We start from the raw sequence: 22,796 nt of genomic DNA on the forward strand, positions 1-22,796 counted from the left end.
GAGAAATACCATTTAAAAAGCAATTCAAAATAAAAATTTCTGGAGCACAAGACCAATATACAAAAGCTCTGATCCACTTGATAATAAAGGATGATATAGTTACAGTACAAAGAGAATGAAACAGCAGGAAAAGAAACTGGAAGAAAAAGGGGGAGGGGGTGGAAAGGAAATAAAAAAAGACTGTTTTTTACCCAATTGCTAAAACTTTCTGAGCTCATTATTCTCTTCAAGAGCTATGGAATGTCAAAGATGACTTTTAAATGTGGACAATGTAATCAGATTTGTGACTCAGAAGAAACAACCAGTTACAAAAGACACTTTGGCACCCATGTCAAAAATCGCAGAGCAAGGGTGCCTGGGTGGCTCAGACAGATGAGCCTTCAGCTCATCCTGGGATTGAGGGCCAAGTTGGGCTCCCCGCTCAGTGGGGAGTCTGCTTCTCCCTCTGCCCCTCCCCCAACTGTTCATGCACTCTCTCTCTCAAACAAATAAATAAAATAAAATCTTTAAACAAATGACAGAGCAAGATTATTTTCCGTTCCTAACAGCTAAATATGTGGGATGATTTTAAAAATTATTTGTGAATAATCTGTTCTATCATTTCCCTATCTTTTCAACCTTAATTAGTAAATGTTTAATTGATTGCTTTGGTCCTAGGAATGTTTCTCTGGAGCATGCCTAACCATACCTTAGGTCAGTATTAGTCAACTAAACTCTTTTAAAACGCAAACTTCATCACTTTGCAAAAGTAAATAAACCTCATGTTGCTCTTCTGCAAAGTTGCCATTCCCAAATAGGAAGCAACTTTGAGATGTGAATGTTCTGTGCCCACCCAGATGAAGTCCCTGAAAAGCTGCAGAATTACAGCTTTACCTCCTATCAATAGTTAAGCTGCACCTAGAGGACTACTTATCAGCATTTGGTCCCCAAGATTTCCTTCTTAGAATATTATTTGTAAAAAATGGCAAGCTAGGTTATGGTTCAGGCTTATTAAAAGTCAGGATGCTTTGTCTATAAAATGAAGTACAGAACCATCTGGGCTTTAGGGACCACCACCCCTCATCATCTGCCCAGCTGTATCCCGTGCTTTGTAATTTGGTACACAGAGTAATACGTCTGCACAATCTGATGTCTTCCACTTCAGGAACTCTTTCCCATCTCACTCATGTCTCTTAACCCTTTTAGGCTATATACACACTACGTGGCTGTGGACATGGGCTCTACTCTGCTAAAGAGAATGAATCTTGAACTTCATTGTGGTCCCACAAAACTCTGTATAGGGAGCATATGGTAAAATTCTACTGAATAAATTAAAATGGCATAATATCCGATCCTTCAAAAAAGTCACCATGCTAACATCTGAATAACATCTGGAGGAAAGGGAAGTCATACTTACTCTGGCGGGATAAATCCATGTTGTGGTGTTACCGTAAGGCAATGTGCTGGCCAGTACAACTCAAATTTCAGTAACCTAACGGAATTATTTAAAATCTGGAAACATGCAGTTTTTGCCAGATCACCTATTATATCAGATAAATAAAATATAACTTACATTTAGCATTAGTGAAAAAACCCAAATGTTAATAAATAGTAAAAAATGGAATTCTAAATACATTAGTCTACCAAATTAATTCTGCTTTACAGGAATTTCAAATCCCTGGTAAAATAAGACCATTTTGTTTACTCTTAAACTACAAAAATACTGAACAAAGAGAAAAAAAAGGACATCTGGAAATTGTTACCATCTGGTCTTACCTTGGGCACATACAGCGGTACCAGATTTGTTCCTACTCTGAAGCAACTATATCAATGTGAAGAGTAGAAGATGCCAAGTGCCAAATGAGCTCTTTGGGGCAAGGGATGTGGTGGGAGGAAGGGCCCATGGACGAGTGGCCCGGCCAGATGGGGTACTGGAAGCTTGGAATGAGGACAATGGCCTTGTGCTAGACAATGCTCAGGCTGAGTGTGAGGTAGGTCTCAGTAGGGGAGAGGAGGACCTGCATAAGCCACTGGTCACATCTGTATATACTCCAAGTATATTTCCTAGATGAGCAACGGGCCCAGAGGGAATACAGCCCTGGTTTTCAGAGTGCACTGCTGTTGTGTTGTTACTGATATACTCACAAGAAGGGGCTATCAAAATCAAGTGTTCAGGCTGGACAGTCCACATTTCCTTAGAGGATGATTTATCTTGAGGTGGGCAAACAGCTTGTGAAAGAAGTGGAGAACCTTGAGGACCTTTAACTGGTAAAATATCCAAAGAAACATTGCCACCATGTTTCCCAGAACCATCAGATTCACTATAGAGACAGAAAGAGAGAGGGGGAGAGGAAAGAAATTAAAAATGATAAAAAGCTTATGACTAAGGATGTTAACCATTTGCCATGCACTGCAAATGAAATACCATCTTTTCTCACAAACATTTTACTGCGATGTTTTACTTTTTGGTTGTACAGAAGCTGTGTATTAAAATATTATATTTCTGCTTTTTAAAAAAGATAAAAAGCCAGACTGTCACATTTTTATATTAATTGTTCATAAATCTAAAAACATTTAGATAAAACTAAAAGTGCACTATGGAATATACTCTGTATGTTTCATGGAATAAAAATTCTTCACTGTGTATTCTTAATGTATAAAAATATAGTATAGGTCAAATATTGTTATACTAACCTTTCATTAGAACACTCAGTGATTCAATTTCTTTCCTGTCTTGACTTTAGCATGCCATCTGAAGTCTCTTAAAAGACTTACTAGAAAACCACCCAATATTAAGAATTTTTAAAAAACAAAACTCTTAATATATCTGTAACTGTACAATGATAACTGGTTTCATGATGCTAACACCAAAGAAAGTCTTCTGGGCAAAATACCATGGTAAGAAATGCTAGTAAGGTTTAAGAAGATTTTTTTTTTTTTTTTAAAGATTTTATTTACTTATTCATGAGAGAGAGAGAGAGAGAGGCAGAGGGAGAAGCAGACTTCCCGCAGAGCGGGGAGCCCAATGCGGGACTCAATCCCAGGACTCCGGGATCATGACCTGAGCCGAAGGCAGACGCTTAACCATCTGAGCCACCCAGGCGCCCAAGAAGATTTTTGATTAAGTGTTAAAAGTGTTTATTTAGCCTTAGAGTACAAAAAATTGTAACTCAAATGAATTTTGTAATCACAGAGGCACACGACTTAATTGAAGTTCACCTGGGTAGTGCCCAAATTCTCCTACCATACAGCAGAGCTCCATCTTTATTTCAAGGAGACACTCAGCAGACAGAGAGAGTCCTCTCCTCACCCTCTTACCCATTACCCTCTCACCTGCTCCTTTTCCAACCAGACCTCTACTGCCCCAGAGACAGAGATACAATGGAGGTACCAGCCAAAAGTCAGAAACAATTTTTTAAAAATTATAAAGCTGGTTCTTGGATGTTTATTTCCTAAGAACCAGTTCCTCACAATTTAAGTGGTTTTTAAGATAATTTTTAACATATGTAACTGCTATCTTTAATTCTTTGATTGAATATCTTAGAAAAAAATTATCATTAAAAGTATAGAAATCCTTTTAATATATTGTTGAAATCAGTCTGCTAATATTTTGTGGAGGATTTCTGCATCTGTGTTCATCAAGGATACTGACATGTAATTTTCTTTTTTTACAGTGTTTTTGCTGACATCGTAAAATGAGTTTAGAAGCCTTCTTTCCTCTTTTATTTTTTGGAATCATTTGAGAAGGATAGATACTACCTTTAGTACAGCGAAGGAAATCATCAAAACAAAACGAAAAGGCAACCTACTGAAAGGGAGAGGATATTTGCAAATCATTTATCTGCTAAGAGGTTAATATTCAGATGATAGAAAGAACTTATACAACTCAGTATCAAAAAAATAAATAGCCTGATTAAAAAAATGGGCAGAGGACTTGAACATTTTCCCAAAGAAGGCATAGAGATGACCAAGAGACACATGAAAAGATGCTCAACATTACTAATCATCAGGGAAGTATAAATCAAAATGAGAAGAAATCACCGTAAGCCTCTTAAATTGGTTATTAACAAAGACAACAAATAAGTGCTAGCACAGATGGAGAGCAAAGGGAACCCTTGTGCACTGCTGGTGGGAATGTAAACTGGTACAGCCCCTATGGAATATAGTATGGAGGTTCCTCAAAAAATTGAAAATAAAGCTACCATGTGATCCAGCAATTCTACTCTAAGTATTTATCCAAAGAAAATGAAAATACAAATCTGAAGAGATATATGCATCCCTATGTTCACTGCAGCATTATTTAAGATTTTATTTATTTATATGACAGAGAGAGATAGCGAGAACAGGAACACAAGCAGGGGGAGTGGGAGAGGGAGAAGCAGGCTTCCTGCTGAGCAGGGAGCCCGATGTGGGACTCGATCTCAGGACCTTGGGATCATGACCTGAGCCGAAGGCAGACGCTTAACGACTGAGCCACCCAGGCGCCCTCACTGCAGCATTATTTAAAATAGCCAAGATATCGATGCAACCTATGTCCATGATAGATGAATGGATAAAGATGTGGTTTACATACACAGTGGAATATTAGTCATAAAAGAGAATGAAATCTAACCATTTGTGACAACATGCACCTAGAGGGTATTATGCTAAGTGAAATAAGTCAGACAGAGAAAGACAAATACTAAATAATTTCACTTACATGTGGAATCTAAAAAACAAGATGAATGAATAGACAAAACAAAACAGAAACAGACTCTTAGACACAGGAAACAAACTGTTGGTTACAGGGGGTGGGGAGAGGGGCTGGGTGTGGGTGAAATAGGTGAAGGGGATTAAGAAGTATGAACTTCTAGTTATAAACTAAATTATGGGGATGTAATATACAGCATAGGGAATATAGTCAATAATACTGTAATAGTTTTGTATGGTGACGGATGGTAACTAGACTTATTGTGGGGACCACTTCATAATGCATAAAAATACTGAATCACTATGATGTACATCTGAAACTGAAAGGATATTGCATATGAGTTATACTCTAATGAGTTTTTTTTTTTTAAATATGAGGAAGAGGGCAAGCTGGAATGAGTTGGAGGCACTAGGTAGGTGTGTTAGCTCTCAGCTGGTGGCTGTGACTTCCAGATAACTCTGGCAATGCTGTGCCACGGAGACAGCCCATGCGAGGAGAAGACTGGTTAAAAACAGGAGAACTGAGTAAATGCAATTATACTGAGGATAATGAGGCCAGCATTCTCAGTATTGGAGATATCAGTGTAAACTCATGATTTCAACATATTTATAAACAGATTTGGATACATGTGGATTTATATATAAATGCATATATTTCCTAGCTCTGTCTGTCCACTGAGGGGTCCTAGAAGTAGTAACACCTGAAAAGCAATAGCACACTTACTATTCATATTCCGGTTTCTGAAACTATTCTCTACTAAAAGGAATTAGGACTTCTATTCCAGGGCTGGGACAAGGAAGGTATATGTCAAACTTAGAATAACCATTGTGCCAGCGAATAATGAACCAGGTTAAGCGACCAAATGATGACACTGAAGGATTAACACCGAATCCAGCAGTCCACCCTGATATAAGTACACAAAAAAGGGTAAAGTAAATCTCTTCCTCATCGTGGAAAGACAACTAGTAAATGTAGAAAGACAGAATTAGAAAATCACCATTTGGTAAATAAGACAGTATTAATAGGATTCAGGCAATAACCATCACTGGGTGCTACAAGTGTGATAAGGAACAAGATAACTCATTATCTCTAAGGATCTCCCTTTAAAACATTAATTAACTACAGTGGAGAAACCCTACAGACACCATTTTAACTAAGAGATAAAACCATTTCTAGCAATGGGACAAATCAGCATTGTTTACCACCTGAGAAGATGCACTGAGAAAACAAACAGCATCATTTCCATGGTGTGAGGGACATTTTACAAAGTAACTCGTCTATACTCTACAAAAACATCAAGGTCACTGGTAAGAAAACGGTTATCAGCTGACCTGCAGCCCTTATCCCCCTTTTTACTAGGGAATGTCCAGGAAAAAAAAGATAACTCGGTCAAATCCCCTTGTGATCTTCCAAATGACAACTCCCAGCAAACACACTAATTTACTTTTCTATGGAATGCTTATAACAGGATGTTCCTGGTCTGTCTAGAATTGGTTATGGTAAAGAAATCTGAAATTTATGAATTTATGTGGCATAGTTGTTGAAAACAATATCACATAAAGTAATTACCCGAGTATAAAATAGCTTTTGTAATTGAAAAAGCTCCCCCTTTTGTGTAAGCAACGTATCATCACATGCACGACTTAGAGACCTCGTGTTTTTTTTTTAAAAAAAAAAAAAAAAGAAGAAGATAGCAGGAAGGGAAAAATGAAGGGGGGGAAATCGGAGGAGGAGACGAACCATGAGAGACTATGGACTCTTGAGAAACAAACTGAGGGTTTTAGAGGGGAGGGGGATGGGGGGATGGGTTAGCCTGGTGATGGGTATTAAAGAGGGCAGGTACTGAATGGAGCACTGGGTGTTATACGCAAACAATGAATTATGGAACACTACATCAAAAACTAATGACGTAATGTATGGTGATTAAGATAACAACAAAAAAAGAATTTTTAAAAAACAACAAACAAAAAAATCTGAACCAGAGTAGAGTATTAATGTTGCAAAAAGGGCCTAGGAAGCATCATTAGCAATCCTGATTTCCTCATGTTTTCACCTAAAATTATTACTAAAGCTTAGTTCTGGGTAATATCTTTGATTCTGTGGCTCTGATTTGATGACCGAACCCTCTGTGTTCTGTCATGAAAGAGAAAGACAGACTGAGGAAGTGTTCTATATTGAAAAAGGGTAAAGACAGGCTAACTAAATGTAATGTGTGATCTCAGATTAGATTTGGGACCAAAGAGGAAGTTTTTTGCTTATTTCTTTGATTTAACTATAAATATAGGGCTTTATTAGGGAACTGGGGAATTTGCATGTAATCTGTGGACTAGATGTTAGCATTTTTACAATACTAAGGTCCTAATTTTGATGGGTTGACTATAGCTATTTAGGAGAAGGTCTGTGTTTTTAGGAAACTTAGGACAAACTGGTCATCATGCCCACAACTTACTCTTAAATGATTCAGAAAAAGGTATATATACATAAAGAATAATAAGGTCAATGTGGTAAAATGTTAGCAACTGAGGAATCTCAATGCAGGTAGCGTAAGTTCTATTTTTAAACTTTTCTGTAAATTTGAAATTATTTCAACTTAAACTAAAATATAAAGATGAAATAAACATTTTGGGAGGCAAAAAAGTACAGAGCAAAGATCAGCTCTACTATGAATTAAATTATCTTGAAATCTGGTGAAAGATGTTTTGTTTGTCTGTTTTACCTTTTAGATTCTAAGACAGCTTTGGAAGAACGCTGAAGGAATTCACTGCTAGACACAGAATCTCTGAATTCTCCAATTACTGAAAGTATAATTTTATGCATGTTTCCATAAAAGAGCTGAATATCATTAGGCCGTTGGGGAAGATCATACACTGAAACAGAAAATAATGTTTGAAATATATGAATCTTCACATAATCACACTACAAATTAACAGATAAACTTATACATTTATAGCCACAGAATACTATTTTCTTAGGTTGGGGGTGAGTGACAATTGATGTTTACTACTACTGACTAGCATGACATTATAGGCAGCTCAGGCTCTGGCCTTGAATTTGGCAAATTAACCTCTCTAAACCCTAGTCTCCTCAAGGATAATATAAAGTAACTATCTCAGGGGTTGTTATGAGCATTAGAGTATGAATATGTTTAAAGCTCCATATGCAACAAGCTGACTGGGGGCCAGGTACTGTTCTAATCCCTTTGTGCATATTAATCTAGTAAGCTTTCACAACTCTTTGAGGTAGGTATCTATTATCTCCACTTCAAGGATGAGGAATCTGAAGCACAAAGAGGTTAAGGATACACAATTTATAAGTGGTGGTCTCACAGACATTTAACCTTAGCAAATCTAGAAACCAGGCAATAATATAACTAAACATTGTGATTAATGAAACAGTGCTAGAGTTGAACATCTCTAGATTAGTCCACCTGAATTTATATATACAAGAAATTTTATAGGACATGCTTGTATTCCACATTTAAATAAGACATTAAGAGGGGTGCCTGGGTGGCTCAGTTAAGCATCTGTCTGACTCTTGATCTCAGCTCAGATCTTGATCTCAGAGTCATGAGTTCAAGCCCCACGCTGGGTTCCATGCTGGGCGTGGAGCCTACTTTAAAAAAAAATAATAAATTGGACATTAAGAATTATACTTTTTAAATGAAAAATTTTTAAAAAGAACACAGTAAGTGTAAATTGAAATTTATAATAACCAAGATATTGGACTATAAAAGTTTAAATCAAGTGTGAAAATATTTGCCACAAGTCACACATTTTGCAAAAGCAAGATTATAAATACCTGTAATAGTAGTGTGTTCAAAACAAATGTTATTCAAAATAACCACGTAAAAAGTTCAACTGTAACATTCCCATAGGTGATCTACTATACTAACCAACACAAAACAAAGTGGGATTGGTTTCTCCCTTCCTCTGGACAATAACTATACCATCTCAAAGAATCTAGTATTGTGGTGTCCCAATGACCTACCTGAAGTCCCAACTCAACCCCATCTTAGATGGGTGGTCTTGACAGGTTACTTGAGTTTTTGGTTGGGTTTGTCAACATGACCCTTAACATAACACATGTCTTGAATTTCTGTACATGCAGCTCCCTCTCCTTGGAATATCCTTCCCCATTCTGGTCCCCATCTTCTCCATCTTGTCAACTTCTCCTCATTCTTCAAGATACCTCAAGAGTCACCTCATTTTAAATGGGGTACCCTTTATATTCGCCAGATTCCTTTTTTCTTTTTTTTAGGATTTTATTTATTTATTTGAGAGAGAGCAAGAGAGGGAGAGACAGCACAGAGGGAGAGGGAGAAGCAGACTCTTCGCTGAGTAGGAGCCCGATGCAGGACTCAATCCCAGAAACCTGAGATCATGACTTGAGCCAAAGGCAGACACTCAATTGACTAAGCCACCCACGCATCCCTATATTCTCCAGATTCCTAAACACAGTTCCATCATAGCCCTTTTCATACCACACTTTAATCACCCGTCTTCCCCTTAGTCTGTGAGAACCTAAAGGGCAAGGACTTCATCTTTCACCTCTACAGACTGGCACCCTCTACTCTCAATACATGTCCATTCAATCAATAAATGAAATGTTGCCAAATCACGCAACTGTGCCAACTTCTGAACCACTACAAACTCATGCTACCTACTTTTAATCACAGTCTTCAGGATTGTTGTGGTATGTTACTAAGTGTTTCCATCTATAAAGCCTAATTCCGTTTAACTCTTTTATTTATTGGGATCTTTCTTACGATGGAGAAGGAAGGTAAAGCTCAGAGGAGATGAAGTGGCAGACATGGCCTTAAATTGTTTCATTTCCAAATCACACTGCTGACAAGATCCATTTCAAATCTTTTCACTATTTTTAACTAATCCACCCCTACCTTCCCTTTGAGTAGGTGATCTAGACTCCTAATAACCAAAAAGATCACAGACTATTCTACATCACCTCTACATAACTATAAATATCCTTTTATCATTTCATATTTCAGAAGCAATATATATTTTACCATTAAAAAACTAGATAACAAAAACCACAACCACCTGAAAGTCTACTACCAGAACATAACCATTGTCAATAGCTGGTGTGTTTACTCCTGCAATTTTACCTCTGTAGCTTTTACCTCAGACACATTAAATCATTTTTACCATGAGATGTTAATATGTAAACTTTAAAATAATTTTTCTTAATGAAGAGCTTTCTCATGTCATTTAACATAGAATCGTATCATTGTTTTAATAGCTTCAACATATTCGATTACATAATTAAACAATGCCCTATTCTTGGATATTTAGGTTACTTCTAACTTCCTGCTGTTATGAACAACACTGTGGTAAAAATCTGTCCATTTTTACACAATTTGTATGTCTTGATACATATTTTTTTTTATCAGTAATAAACACCATTAGATGCTTGAACAATTCAGCTCAAATAGAGCTAAAAATCTAGGCTGGAATTATTCCACTGCTGTCTATTTTGGATTTTTTTTCCCCACCATCACATCCTCCATAAACTGCACAGCAGACACAGAAATCTCAAAATGAGTTCAAGTTTGCAATCATTAAATCTTACATAGTAATTACTCTGAGCCTAATAATGATCATTCTCCTCCTGTTTATAAGTCTATCCATAGAACAGGTGCCACAATACATTAATAATATCTAACATTTATATAGCAAAGCTCTCTCGTTTAATCGTCACAACAACTCCTTATGGATGAGAAGCTGATACTGTAGCTCTCATTTACAAAAAAGAAAACTTAATCTCAGTGACGTCCAAAGTCATATAGCGGAACTGTGGCTCAAACTCAGCCGGACGCCATAATCTAATACTCTTCCTCCCTATAACACATCACTGGGCCTAGATATAAATCTTTTGGGTCATTTGTAGTAGTTAGACATGTTGAAAGTCTTACCTTCAGTTACTAGAAACTCATGCTGAAATTCTTCCGCAAAATCAATGTGCTGCAGCACACTATGTTCTGGAAGTACTTGTTCTATAACCCCTGGTTTATGCGACAGGGCTCTGCCAACAGAGATTTTTATTCAAAAGTGATTTTACATAAATTAGATTCTCATTAGTGTATTTGGCAAATCTCACAAACAGCTGTCTGAAATCCTGTCTTAAATCTTAGTATAAGCAATTTTTAAAAGAAAATTGTTTTGGAAGTTCCCTTCAAAGTTATACATGGTAGTACAGTCATCACTTTCATTTAAATATTAACATCAAAACAAGAGCTCCCTAAAATAAGAGTAGAAAGAAGAGTAAAATTAGATTCTTTTCAGGTCTTACATTTTCAGTATTTGTGAAAATTTGATCATAGTTAGAAATCTGTCTCAGAAAAAAAGAGAATATGCCAAGAACATAATAAAAGTAAGAGCTGTCAGAGAGAGAAATTTAAATTGCCATATAACTGTATTTACCTGGCCTCTTCTAAAGAATCTCTGAGGTGAGAGAACGGAAATGTAAATTTCTCTGTAATACTCAGATGTTCACAAACAAAAGAAATCTCATTACTATATATATATGGCAAAGAGGAGTTCTAAAACAATATGCTGATTTCTATATCCCAGTAGAGAGAAAGGGGGAAAAATAAACCCAAACCTGGTAATTTAATTTCTCCAAATGCCAGTTTCTGTGTCTTAAAATACTTAACTGAGAAACAAAAGCAGGTTCAAAGTTGAGCTCTTTACATTGGGTCTATTCTAACATCATGTAGCAACCTGTCATTCAAGTCTCTTTTTAAATGTTCCAACAATCCTCAACAGATTAAAAATAAAACAATCTCCTAAATTATGTATCAGAATAAAACACAGCAGAGCACAAAGGGGTGGAAGAAGGAAATACTGCTAAATGCATATAAGCCTCCCCTAGTGGGAGCGAATGGTTTCCTACTGACAGATCAAGTGTCCTGAGCTTCACTTATTTTATATTCAGGCCCTGCAGGCTAGGAAACAAAATTTTATAATACAAGAACTCTGAATTCAACATACAAGAAAGTTACCTATGCTTAAATCACACCTAAATCTAAATGTCTAAATTTGACATTTTTGTGTATTAAACTATTATTTAGAAGTACCAAATTTTCTAGAAGCACATGGCGTTAAGTAACCAAGTTAAACACCCTACACATTTCTAAATACAACTTAATCCTTTCAAATAATTCACAACATTCCCAGAAATACTACAAATAAGTCAGGTGTGTTTATACACAATATATTCTTTCAGTAGTTCTTACATCTTTTCTAAAATTGACCTACCATCATTAGGAAGATCGTCCTATTATGAAGTCTGAGGTACCTATTTGCATAAAGGAGAAGAGGCATAATACATCTGTCTAGAAAAGAAGGCACAATGCAAATATGGCAGATGGGTTTCCCACATGCATTTCTTCCTCACATCATGGCGGACTGTCAGCTATACAAATTTTACCAAGATTTTTCATCCACCGGTTTACTAATAAGTAGCTAAGCATGTTTTATAACTTTCAAATCCCAAACCATTTTTAAGCCTTCATTATTTCTACGGAAGAGTTTCCAACATCATCTAAGATAAGTAACCTACCTTCGATACTGCTGCCTCGAAATTTCATCACCACCAAAGAAGTATACAGTTGACAGTTCTGTTGTGGTTATATAATTGCTCTCTCTGTCTGATGGATTATATATTATGGTAACATCCTGATGCCAAGGAAAAAAATCAGGAGTGAATATTAAATATTTTTCTTAAGTCATTTTATTGTGAATTAACTACCATATGAGCCTAAACAGTCAATAGACATGGATGCATATGACAGCGTTTCTAAGATCAGGTATTTCCATTCCTTTATTACTTTCAAATACTAGTTTTTAGCTATAAAATACATAATTCTTAATTTAACCTAAAAATGAGTTCATATTTTTAGTGCAGAGACTTATACTTACTTCTCGTGTTTTTTCTTTGAGCACAAATTTATCTGGAAGAATCCTTAATACTTTAGGATCCAGCAAAACTTTTTTCTGAGAATCCTTAAAACCTATTGCTTTAACAAAAGCTGCCCGAGAGCCAGTGTTATGAACAGAAAAAACAATTCTACTTTCTTTGCCAGGTACTAAGTCATTCACTGTTACCATGTAACTGTCAGATAACTTTTTAACATCTTCCAAAATAAGATTACTTGTTCCTCCATATCCAGACAAAGGTATCTAAAAGCAGAAAATATATACATCCAAAATTATTTTTATGTAAGCAGAAAGCAGAAGATTAAATTATAGCCAGAAAAAAAAAACCCATACAGATTTAATACAATTATTATTCTTTGTGTACTTTGGCTAATTACCCCACTTCCAGTCCAGCATATATATATATATTTTTTAAGATTTTATTTATTTACAGAGAGAGACACAGCGAGAGAGGGAACACAAGCAGGGGGAGTCGGAGAGGAGAAGCAGGCTTCCCACCGAGCAGGGAGCCCTATGTGGGGCTCAATCCCAGGACCCTGAGATCATGACCCAAGCCGAAGGCAGATGCCTAACGACTGAGCCACCCAGGTGCCCCAGTCCAGCATCATATTAAAGAACTTCTCTTAGGACAAAAACAAATCAAAGAGTTGCAAAATTATTTACCTTGCAATATGCTAAATTATTTCATTGTTATACAAGCCAAGCTTAGATGATTAAGGAATAAAAGATTAGTATAGACAAACTTGCTTAAGAAGCTAATGTTTAGGGTGAAATATACTGATGTTTGTAATTTACTTTGAAATGCATAAAAAAAGAGACAAATTGATGGATGGTGAGATATGTGATCAAACAGAGCAAAATGTTAACTGTAGAATCTATGTGGTAGGGTATGTGAGGGTTCACCATATAATTCTTCCAACTCCCAATTATTCTCAATTTTGAAAATGAAATGTGTTGGTGAAATAAAATCTATTGTTCTATAATCCTATTAGCTTTTGATCTATCAGATGAGAAAGAAGTGTGCCAAAGGGACCAAACAGAAGCAAGAACTCAAACAACTCTCAGAGGACAGACTCCCTGGTAGCCAGAGTGCAGACTGGAGGCAGGCTTTAAGGGCCAGTGGGTGCTGTCTCCAAGCCAGGCTGCTTCCACAGGGTTCAGCACTACCAGGAAACAAGGATTCAGAGAATAAAGTCTATAAATAAAAATGTAGGAAAATAGATACGCTGCTAGAAAACAAACTTTCCATATCCTTTAAAATGCACTCCTTTAAGGGGTACCTGGGTGGCTCAGTCGGTTAAACACCCAACTCTTGATTTTGGCTCAGGTCATGATCTCAGGATCCTGGGAGGAAGCTCCGAGCTCAGCGGGGAGTCTGCCTGAGATTCTCTCTCCCACTCCCTCCCCCAACTCACGCACTCATGCTCTCTCTAAAATAAATAAATAGGGGCGCCTGGGTGGCTCAGTCTGGTTAAACATCTGCCTTTGGCTCAGGTCATGATCTCAGGGTCCTGGGACTGAGCCCCCAGTCGGGCTCCCTGCTCAGCAGGGAGTCTGCTTCTCCCTCTCCCTCTGTTGCTCCCCCTGCTTGTACTCTCTGTCAAATAAATAAATAAAATATTTAAACAAAATAATCTTAAAAAAATGCACTCCTTTCAAAATGATCTATCATTCCTAATTATTAAACTGTGTTCCAGGGGCACCTGGTGGCTCAGTTGGTTAAACATCTGCCATCTGCTCAGACCATGGTCTCAGGGTTGTGGGATCGAGCCCCGTATCAAGCTCCCTGCTCAAAGGGGAGTCTGCTTCACCCTCTCCCTCTGCCCCTTCCCCCGCGTTCATGCTCTCTCTCTCTCTAATAAATAAAATCTTTTGAAAAATAAAATGTGTTTCAAAGAATGCCTTGCAAACTTGAAAACGTCAATAGTTTATTTTGAGTTGTGTTACATACTTAAAATAACGTTTTGAAAAATTAAATTTAGGGACCTCATAAATTGGTATTGGTGTGCCAAAATAAGTACAGATTGGCAGCATTTTAAAGTGCTTCAGATCTGAAGCTCCTACAAATCCCTCCTCATTCAGAGTGAGCTCTTGGTAGTTTTGAAAACCAAAACTGTTTCTAATTTCTCTTCCCACAGAAACTTCCAAGTAAATTTTATGTATGAAACTAGAAAATGGGAAAAGTTTGTTTTTGAAAACACTCAATGTAAGTATTCTTCCTGTATTTCAAAGCCTAAGGAATCACAAATAACTGCTGAGTAAAAGGTTAAGAAAAAGAATGATTAAATGAAATAAACTCTGACCAATGCTAATAGATCCCAAGATTCAAGAGGAAGAACTACTGCCCTAGAGCAGGTTTTCTTAACCTCGCACTATGGACATCTTGAGCTACATCATTCCTTGGCGTGGGGGCCATCCTGCACCTTGCAGGGAGTTTATGTGCATCCCTGGCTTCTACTCACTAGATGCCAGGAGCACCCTTTTCCCCACCCGCAGTTACAACCAAAAATGTGTCCACTTATTGCCAAAAGTCCCCTGGAGGGTAAAACAGCCTCTGGTTGAGAACTCCTGCTCTAAGGGACTGGAAAACAGAAGTAGTATGAACACCTAGAGCCTGCATAATAGATAAAAATGGGCTTTGCCGTCAGGTAGTCTGAATTTGAACCCTGAACCACGTACTGCCATGTAAGATGCACCACCATGGCAAGCCCCTCTCTAGGTTTGCTTCCCTATGTGTAGCATGGAGACAGTGGTATGATCTTAGTTGTTTTGAAGATAGTGTGTGATAATCCATGTAGTGATGATTAAGAGTAGTGCCTGGCATATACTCAGCATGCAATAAATGTGTCTTTATTGCAGTCCCACAATGTTTTATGGTACACAAAGTATAATTTCACTAGTTTCTCAGAACCAAACCAGGAAGATAATATTTAATAAGTGAGTAAAGCACGAGCAAGTGGAGACTGATCCGGAGTGAGTGTGAAGAACAGAAGCAGGGCTGCTCCCAGTGCTCTTCCACCACTGTACCAGTTCCTCATCTCTACAACATACAGCAGTGCTGGTGGTCCAAGCCTTCTTGTGAGATAAAGGCCATATTCATCTGTACACTTCAGGTCCCCATTCAGGCCACCTCTGAAAGGACAGGTGGAAGCTACATAGGCAGGACTCCCACTAGGATCCTAGTTTGTCTTAAGAGGACATCAGCCTGAACTTCTGCTTGGTGACTGTCAAAACAAATGGTCCTGCCCTAAGCCATCAGGGAATTATTAGTTCTCCAGAAATTCTTACTTAAGAATAATCTTAGGGGCACCTGGGTGGCTCAGTCGGTTAAGCGGCTGCCTTCGGCTCAGGTCATGATCCTGGGGTCCTGGGATCGAGCCCCACATCCGGCTCCCTGCTCAGCGGAGAGCCTGCTTCTCCCTCTCCCTCTGTCTGCCACTCTGCCTACTTGTGCTCTCGGTCAAATAAATAAAATCTTAAAAAAAAAAAAAAAAAAAAAAAAGAATAATCTTAAACATCTTGGCTAGTCAACCTGAAACTAATGGAAATATATTCAGGATAGTCTGAAAGACACAGCCCATCCAGTCCTCTCCACAAACCACTTGATTCTTACTTGAAACCAGACCATCAGGATATGTTGTACTTTGGCATTGTGTCCTCGGCTCACGTGGAAGGATGTTCTTCCTAAAGACGACCACTTAGATCCTTTTTTTTTTAAATTAAGTATACCCTACCCCCAACGTGGGTCTAAAACTCAGAATCCCAAGATCAAGAGTCACATGCTCTACTGACTGAGCTGGCCAGGCACCTGACCACTTACATCTTTAAACAATTTTGCCCACCACAGCTCATGGGGCCAAGTGAAGAGCTCCACAGAGAATATGTCAAGCTTCAGCATCAAAAAAAGTTAGATTTGCCATAAAGATCTACTGTTTAAAAAAAAATAACAAAAAATGTTTCAGGGGTGCTTGGGTAGCTCAGTCAGTTAAGCGTCCAACTCTTGATTTCAGCTCAGGTCATGATCTCAAGGTCATGAGATCAAGCCCCACGTTGGGATTCTTTCTCCCTCTCCCTCTGCCCTCCTCCCATTCCCCCTCCCTTTTCTCTCTCTCTCAAACAAACAAACAAACAAAACCTCAACCTTTTAAGCACTGCTAATCTTGTGATTCATTACATTCCTTCTCTAACACTAGAAAATGGACCAACATTTTAGTTCCAGCCCCACAGCCAAAAACCGTGTAGTTTTAAGGTATGCACTTTTATGGAGTGTGTGTTTGACCACCCTGTCCTTTTTTCCTTTTCTCAATGATTTACCACTTTTATCTCTCACTACTCTAAATGTATCTAAAGAAATGAGTTCAAATCCTTTTGAAAATTATGATGGGAAGAAACAAAATATAAAAAGCTCTCGTCTTTGTATCCCTAGTTCTGGAACAGAGTCTAGTAAATGGTGTCAACAGGTATTTTGCTGAATTGAAAGAATAAAATTTACTTGGAAAGTATCTTAAACAGTTTGATCTGGTTTTACCAAAAAATGTGTTACTGTAAAGATGGGTATATTTCAAAATTCTCAAGCTGAAATGAACCTTAAAGGCATGAGAAGAAACGGTTTCCTACAGTAATACTATGGAGACTACTTTTATAACACAACTCTTGTACAAAGTACATTAATTACTCCCTAACTTGTTTGTAAAAGGCAATCACCTATTCTGACTTACAAAAAGTAGAGTATACATAATTTACCAATATTAAATTAATAGTTACAAGATGTAAGAAACTGCATGGGAGAAAAAAAAGGCAATAAAATCATCTTACCGTGAACTTAATGCCCGGTTGTGAGTGAATTCCCAGTTGTTTAATTTCAAGTTTAGCCAACATACAAGATAATCGAGTAGGTGCAAATAACACAGAGATGTGAATGTCTTCTTCTGGACGCATTCTAATCTCACAGTTACTGGTTAGTCGTTCTTCTGAACCAAAAGTATGCTGAAGCTACAATTTAAAAACAATCACTGCATACAACAAAGGAGGAGCCCAAATAAAACTACCATCAACCCAAAGCTTCAAAGACGAAGACACAACGGTCTGCATATGTAAGTGGTCTAAAAGAGCATGAAACAGCACCATGCACTCTACAAACCTGAAAGCAGTCCTGGTCTTGTCCTCTAATGAGCAGTCGCAGATGCTGGGTTGTAGATGTACAATTATTTCGTAAAGCTAGCTTCTGAAGCCTAGGAACAATTACACATTGTAAATGTAGTTTTCCTCTGTGGATATTGCTACAACTATAAAACCAAAGCCAATTAAAACTGACTGCAATGTTTAGAGATGGACTGGATTACATATGCCATTTTATTAGCAGCCTGGAAAGGTATCTCCACAGTCCTAGGATTCCACATTTCTGAAAACATACTCAAAACATATTCACCTTGTCAGAGAAACTCTTTGGTTTAATCATTCTCCTATTATAGCTCCTTAGCCGACCTTATTTATACTATACATATAAGTCTTATCTGTCTTGTAAAACAATCAAATGAAAATCCACATTAACAAATTCATTAAGTCTCTAAGTCAATACCATGCTTAGCTTGAATGGCAACAAGGAGTCCCAGGCACATTGCTTAGATTTTTCACTCTAAGGGCCTCATTTGCACAAATTGGTCTTTTAAACGGTACACTGAATTAACCATACTTTTAAAAAAGTTATAATATGCAAGTACAATAGACTTATGAATAACAGCTGGCTGGTGGTAAAAAACAATCCTTCAATCTTTGAAAATATATGAATCCTATCTTCATTGGGAGAATAGGAAATCATGAGTAAACCTCCATTGTATTCAAATTCTGAATATTGACAGTTACATTATTTAAACTGTGGCCTATGTCTTGTCCAACTTGGGATAAAGGGGAAAGATTGCTGAGCTTAACCTCAGAATAAAATCTAAGACCTCCGCTATCAGCAGACCCGGGAAAAGCATTCATAGGAACACTGACTGGGAAAGATTTACCGAAAAAAGAATTCTTTAAAAGCTTTTATATTTTATCTGTTTTTAAAGAAATGTGGTTATCATTTTCAAGTAGTAGAGCTACCAATTTGGGTGGGGGGGGTTCAGTTTCTCGTTTTAAAAAGGAACTATACAAAATAAAAAGGGTTAACTTCATTATTATATAGGGTCCACACAAATTAATAAGAAAAAAATACTAAAACCTAAGCAACAAAGAGCCAAACTACATATGCAGACTTATGAGAAACTAGAATGAGTGAATGAATATATGGAAAAATGCAGAACTTCAAAAATCCAAAAACATCAGAATGAAGTACCACTTTATTTGGACCACTTTACCCTGAGAAAATATAATTTTAATTTATTAATTATCATTTCTATCTATAACTGAGGCAAAACCCATTACTCAAAACCCATTACACATGTGACGTGTCCACTGCCCCCCCCCACATTATATATTAATTTTTTCTTTACTCTAGAAGAGCTTACTTCAAATCTCCGTTTTTGAGAAGCACCTTCTTCCATAAAGACAGGCAGAGAATAGGCAAGTACCACACTGGAAGGGCACCTAGTAGGCACCAGCATCCCCCACCCTGTTTCTGAGTCCTCTCCCAGCATGCACTGGGTCACAGCCTCTGACTGTTTCATAGGACATTTTTAATGGACAGAAAATAGGAAGATCTCTTTATAAGCAGAGAGCACACCACTTTATCATAAACTCTGCTGCAACATCCTTACAAAGGAGTAGCACAAGATACTTGTTGCCAGGGTATACTGGAAAGTGATTTTCCTCTTCCTTTCACTTAGACATCAATGGCTGATCTGAACAGCTAAGTTATTTCAGCCACCTTCCAGAGCACAGAACTTCAAGGTCTCAATCACTATTTGTACATGTATTGGAGCAGACCACAAATCAATGTTTTCAGGAAAAATATGGCATACAGACACTGTTCAGGTTCAACTGTATAGAGCTGGAAAAACCTACACAGGAATATGCCTTTGTTCAGCCCTTCCTTTCAATGTGTATTCCATCCTAACTGGCTGCAAAAAGCTTAACTAACAACACAGGAGCTACTAAAGAGGGCACAATACCTCAAACCCCCTGCCATTCAGGATTTTTCAAAGGTCTAGCTGAGCGAATCTTTACTGAGAGCTCCTTAAAGGACACACAGCCCACCATTCTTCTAGGGGCCTAAGCTGTCTCAATCAAGCCACCACATGCTTCAGTACCCAGAAAACGCTATTAGCTGAGTGTTCACATGTGACGCGTCCAGACTGGACTGAGCACCTCAAAGGGGGAGCATCCTGATAGGAGTATTTACTGTGAAGTTGTCTTACTCTGAGACTCACTATATTGTATGGATTTCTCTTTAAAAGGACCCTGGAAGAAACATCTTTCTGAAGTCTGTAGCAGGAACAGCTATACTCACTCACGCAGTAACTGGTTTGTTCTTAACCTTTGAACACTCTGACTTGTTTCAGGATGATGGGGGAAGAGTCAGAACCAAGCACAAGACCTACATCAAGGCAAGGGTACAGGGTCTACAGGTGAGCCTTTGGGCACTACCTTTATGGTGACCATGTCTCATTTTCCCACAGCAGTCAGCCCTCAACTGTTTTTATCTTACTGTGTCTTTCTGAAAGCTGCTTTCAGAACAAGACAAGGTACATATGATTACATGGATGGTCAAGCAGATGTATGAACTCTATTAAGTAAGGAGGTTCAATCAGATTCTTTTTGCACTGACAAAACTATAATTTTAAAGAAGTACCTATAGTACAGATTCAGCCAGAAGTTTCTTATTGTTCAGGTGCCATAGAAATGTATGGGTAAAACATTTAGGTCAAACACAAACACAAAAATGCAAAATAGAGGAAACACTGAGGTTTCATAACTACTAGATTATTAATTGTTATATTTCAGGTTGGCAAAAAAATTTTAGCTATGTTGCTAAGCTTATGAAGGGAAAAAATATTACCATACTATATATTATATGCCAATTTATTAACTCAGAGTTCATATTCAAAATGTATAAACAAAGTGCACATAAAAATAAGGTTCGAGATGTAATTCACATTAAACTATGACAGAACAGATCTGCTCTATTAAAGACTCCTTATACTCTTTAAAGTACAAGATATTCACTAACTACTCTGTAAACTCCTTAAGCAGAAGGCAAGGTGTCCGATTATTGTTTCTTCCCACCTTTCCATAGGGCTTTCCAGAGAAGGAACAGAGAAACTCTTAATTGCCTAAATTTGGTAATCAGCACAGAAAAGAGCCTAAGAAAACCTTAACTTATTTTTTTGGATTGCAGAGGTGAAAATTTTAACTAAAACAACCGAGTTCACGATGGGAACATAACACAGCTTTACTTCAACTCTGAAAGCACTAACATGGTCCTAACTACCACACCAGAGACTAACACTAGGTGATGACAGCAGAATCTTCACATCCAAAGGTTGCTACATGCATACTTACCGTGTTCTACCAAGAGGGACACCCCCCCAGGCCAGAAACTGCTTGTTGGACAACATCGATGGAGCAGCTAAGCAGCGAGAGCCAGGTGTCAGAGGTTTGTTTCCTGAAGAAACTACTTCACCTTTTAACACCACTTCATACTGAGGTCCAAATGGCTGCACAAATATTTTTAAGATCCTAAGAAAGAAAGCCATCTGAGGTGAATGTCCAGAATTCAGTTCTATTGGCATCTATTCCCCACAGGCTTCCTTTGTCCGAAGAGACTGAATTGGGCACTGAGGATACAATGACATTCCCACCCTTAGAGCTTATATTACAAAGAAGAATACACACAAGGAAAGAGACAGTCATAATACCATCGACGTAACGGGAGAGGGGAAGTTCACGGGGCCACAGGAATCTTACCAACTACTATTTATGAGAAGTCTGGAAGGAGTTGAGAAAAGCTTCCTAGATGGAAGAGTTAACCCAGTGAAGTTGCGGGCACGCGTTCCAGGCACAAGTATTCGCATCGGTGCAGACCAGCTCTTGTCCGTAAAGTCACAGGAGCGGACTGAGCACACTAAGGCATTCTATAACCCAGGTGGAGGGCAGGCCATGTGTGTCTCAGGACACCATGCTTCTAAGCTCTGTTCACCAAGCAAGTTCAAATACTAATGACAACGGTGCTCTGACCACTTATGATTTGGGCACCAAAATGTTACAAGCCTGGAGAAGGGGTGGGGGTGGGGGGTGTGTGGGGAAGCATCTTAAACTTTAACAACTGGCAATGGCTTCCTTGGAGAGTGTGGAAAGGTTAATGAGAAACATCAAGATTGACATTTTATTATTGCTTTTGTCAGAATATACCTGAAAATAGTAATTTCTTAATTTCTAGTCAGCTGGGTTTAAAGGAGAGTTTTAGTAAACAAAAAGAAGAAAATCTGAGGCAAAAAGAGGTTAAACAGAGCTATATTATCTATTAGGTAAGATAAAACATGTACTCTATCATTCAAGCTGTGGACTGAAGCACACTGGCTATTTTGAGGGAAGAGTATAACTTGTTATTATAAATAATTTTATATTACCTTTCCTCACAGGCTTGGGAGTCCTTTGGAGTAAATGTGACTATAACTTCGCGTTCCTCTCCAGGTTTAAGGAATAGATTCTCTGGATCCACTGAAAAGTGACTTCCTTGATCTGGGATCTAAATATTTATACAATTATAACTAAATGCCAACTTAGGCAAATACAGCTCTTACTCAGTTACTCTCATTTTTCATTTACTCTGATAGGTTATTTTTCCCTTCTGCCTTGTCTGTCACTGCCCCACCTTGTCTTTTTCTCTTGGAAAGGGTACTTCCTCTTCCATAACAAACTTCATCTCCCATCCCATGACATCCCATGACATCCCCGTTGCTAATACCCTCCTGCTCACCCACACATCTCAGAAATAACGTCTACATATGTGATCACTCTCCTCCAATTCCACCTATCCACAGGATAACACACACATTTTTCAGGGGCTAATCTAGAACTTGGTTCTTACACATAAAACATCAGAGGTCAAAGTTAAAGTACCCTACCATCTATTTCACACTAGTGTAACCCGCAGCTTTTAAAGCACTCACACAGGTTCTTCTGTTTGATCCCCATGGCACTCTGCCAAGGGAGGCAGCTGAGCAACCTTCAGAATGTGAGGAGAT

The 22,796-nt window shown here is 38.0% G+C and overlaps 1 protein-coding gene across 14 annotated transcripts in view; it reads right to left on the minus strand.

The window, feature by feature from the left end:
• Window positions 1-22,796, minus strand: part of LOC123852770 (nucleoporin SEH1) — a 167,648-nt gene that overhangs the window by 21,889 nt on the left and 122,963 nt on the right. For 12 of the 14 annotated variants that reach the window (XR_008507057.2, XR_010407335.1, XM_045887055.3 and 9 more), the window contains 10 exons: window positions 22,179-22,297; window positions 21,112-21,288; window positions 17,765-17,855; window positions 17,440-17,616; window positions 12,607-12,867; window positions 12,248-12,363; window positions 10,599-10,708; window positions 7,386-7,536; window positions 2,125-2,300; window positions 1,397-1,520 (listed from right to left, as the gene is read on the minus strand). Coding sequence is in view for 11 of the 14 variants with exons in the window: in XM_045887055.3 (XP_045743011.2) it covers window positions 1,397-1,520; window positions 2,125-2,300; window positions 7,386-7,536; window positions 10,599-10,708; window positions 12,248-12,363; window positions 12,607-12,867; window positions 17,440-17,616; window positions 17,765-17,855; window positions 21,112-21,288; window positions 22,179-22,297 (1,502 nt within the window). In the remaining 3 variants the exon portion in view is untranslated. Of the gene's footprint in view, window positions 1-1,396; window positions 1,521-2,124; window positions 2,301-7,385; window positions 7,537-10,598; window positions 10,709-11,943; window positions 11,984-12,247; window positions 12,364-12,606; window positions 12,868-15,337; window positions 16,100-17,439; window positions 17,617-17,764; window positions 17,856-21,111; window positions 21,289-22,178; window positions 22,298-22,796 lie in introns of those variants that run through there. The other 2 variants (XR_010407336.1, XM_064577978.1) reach the window with 2 other exon arrangements.

This window comes from Mirounga angustirostris, unplaced genomic scaffold (genome assembly GCF_029215605.1).
Source record: "Mirounga angustirostris isolate CCGP_5_RB_7025 unplaced genomic scaffold, mMirAng1.0.hap1 SCAF_14, whole genome shotgun sequence".
NCBI lineage: Eukaryota > Metazoa > Chordata > Mammalia > Carnivora > Phocidae > Mirounga > Mirounga angustirostris.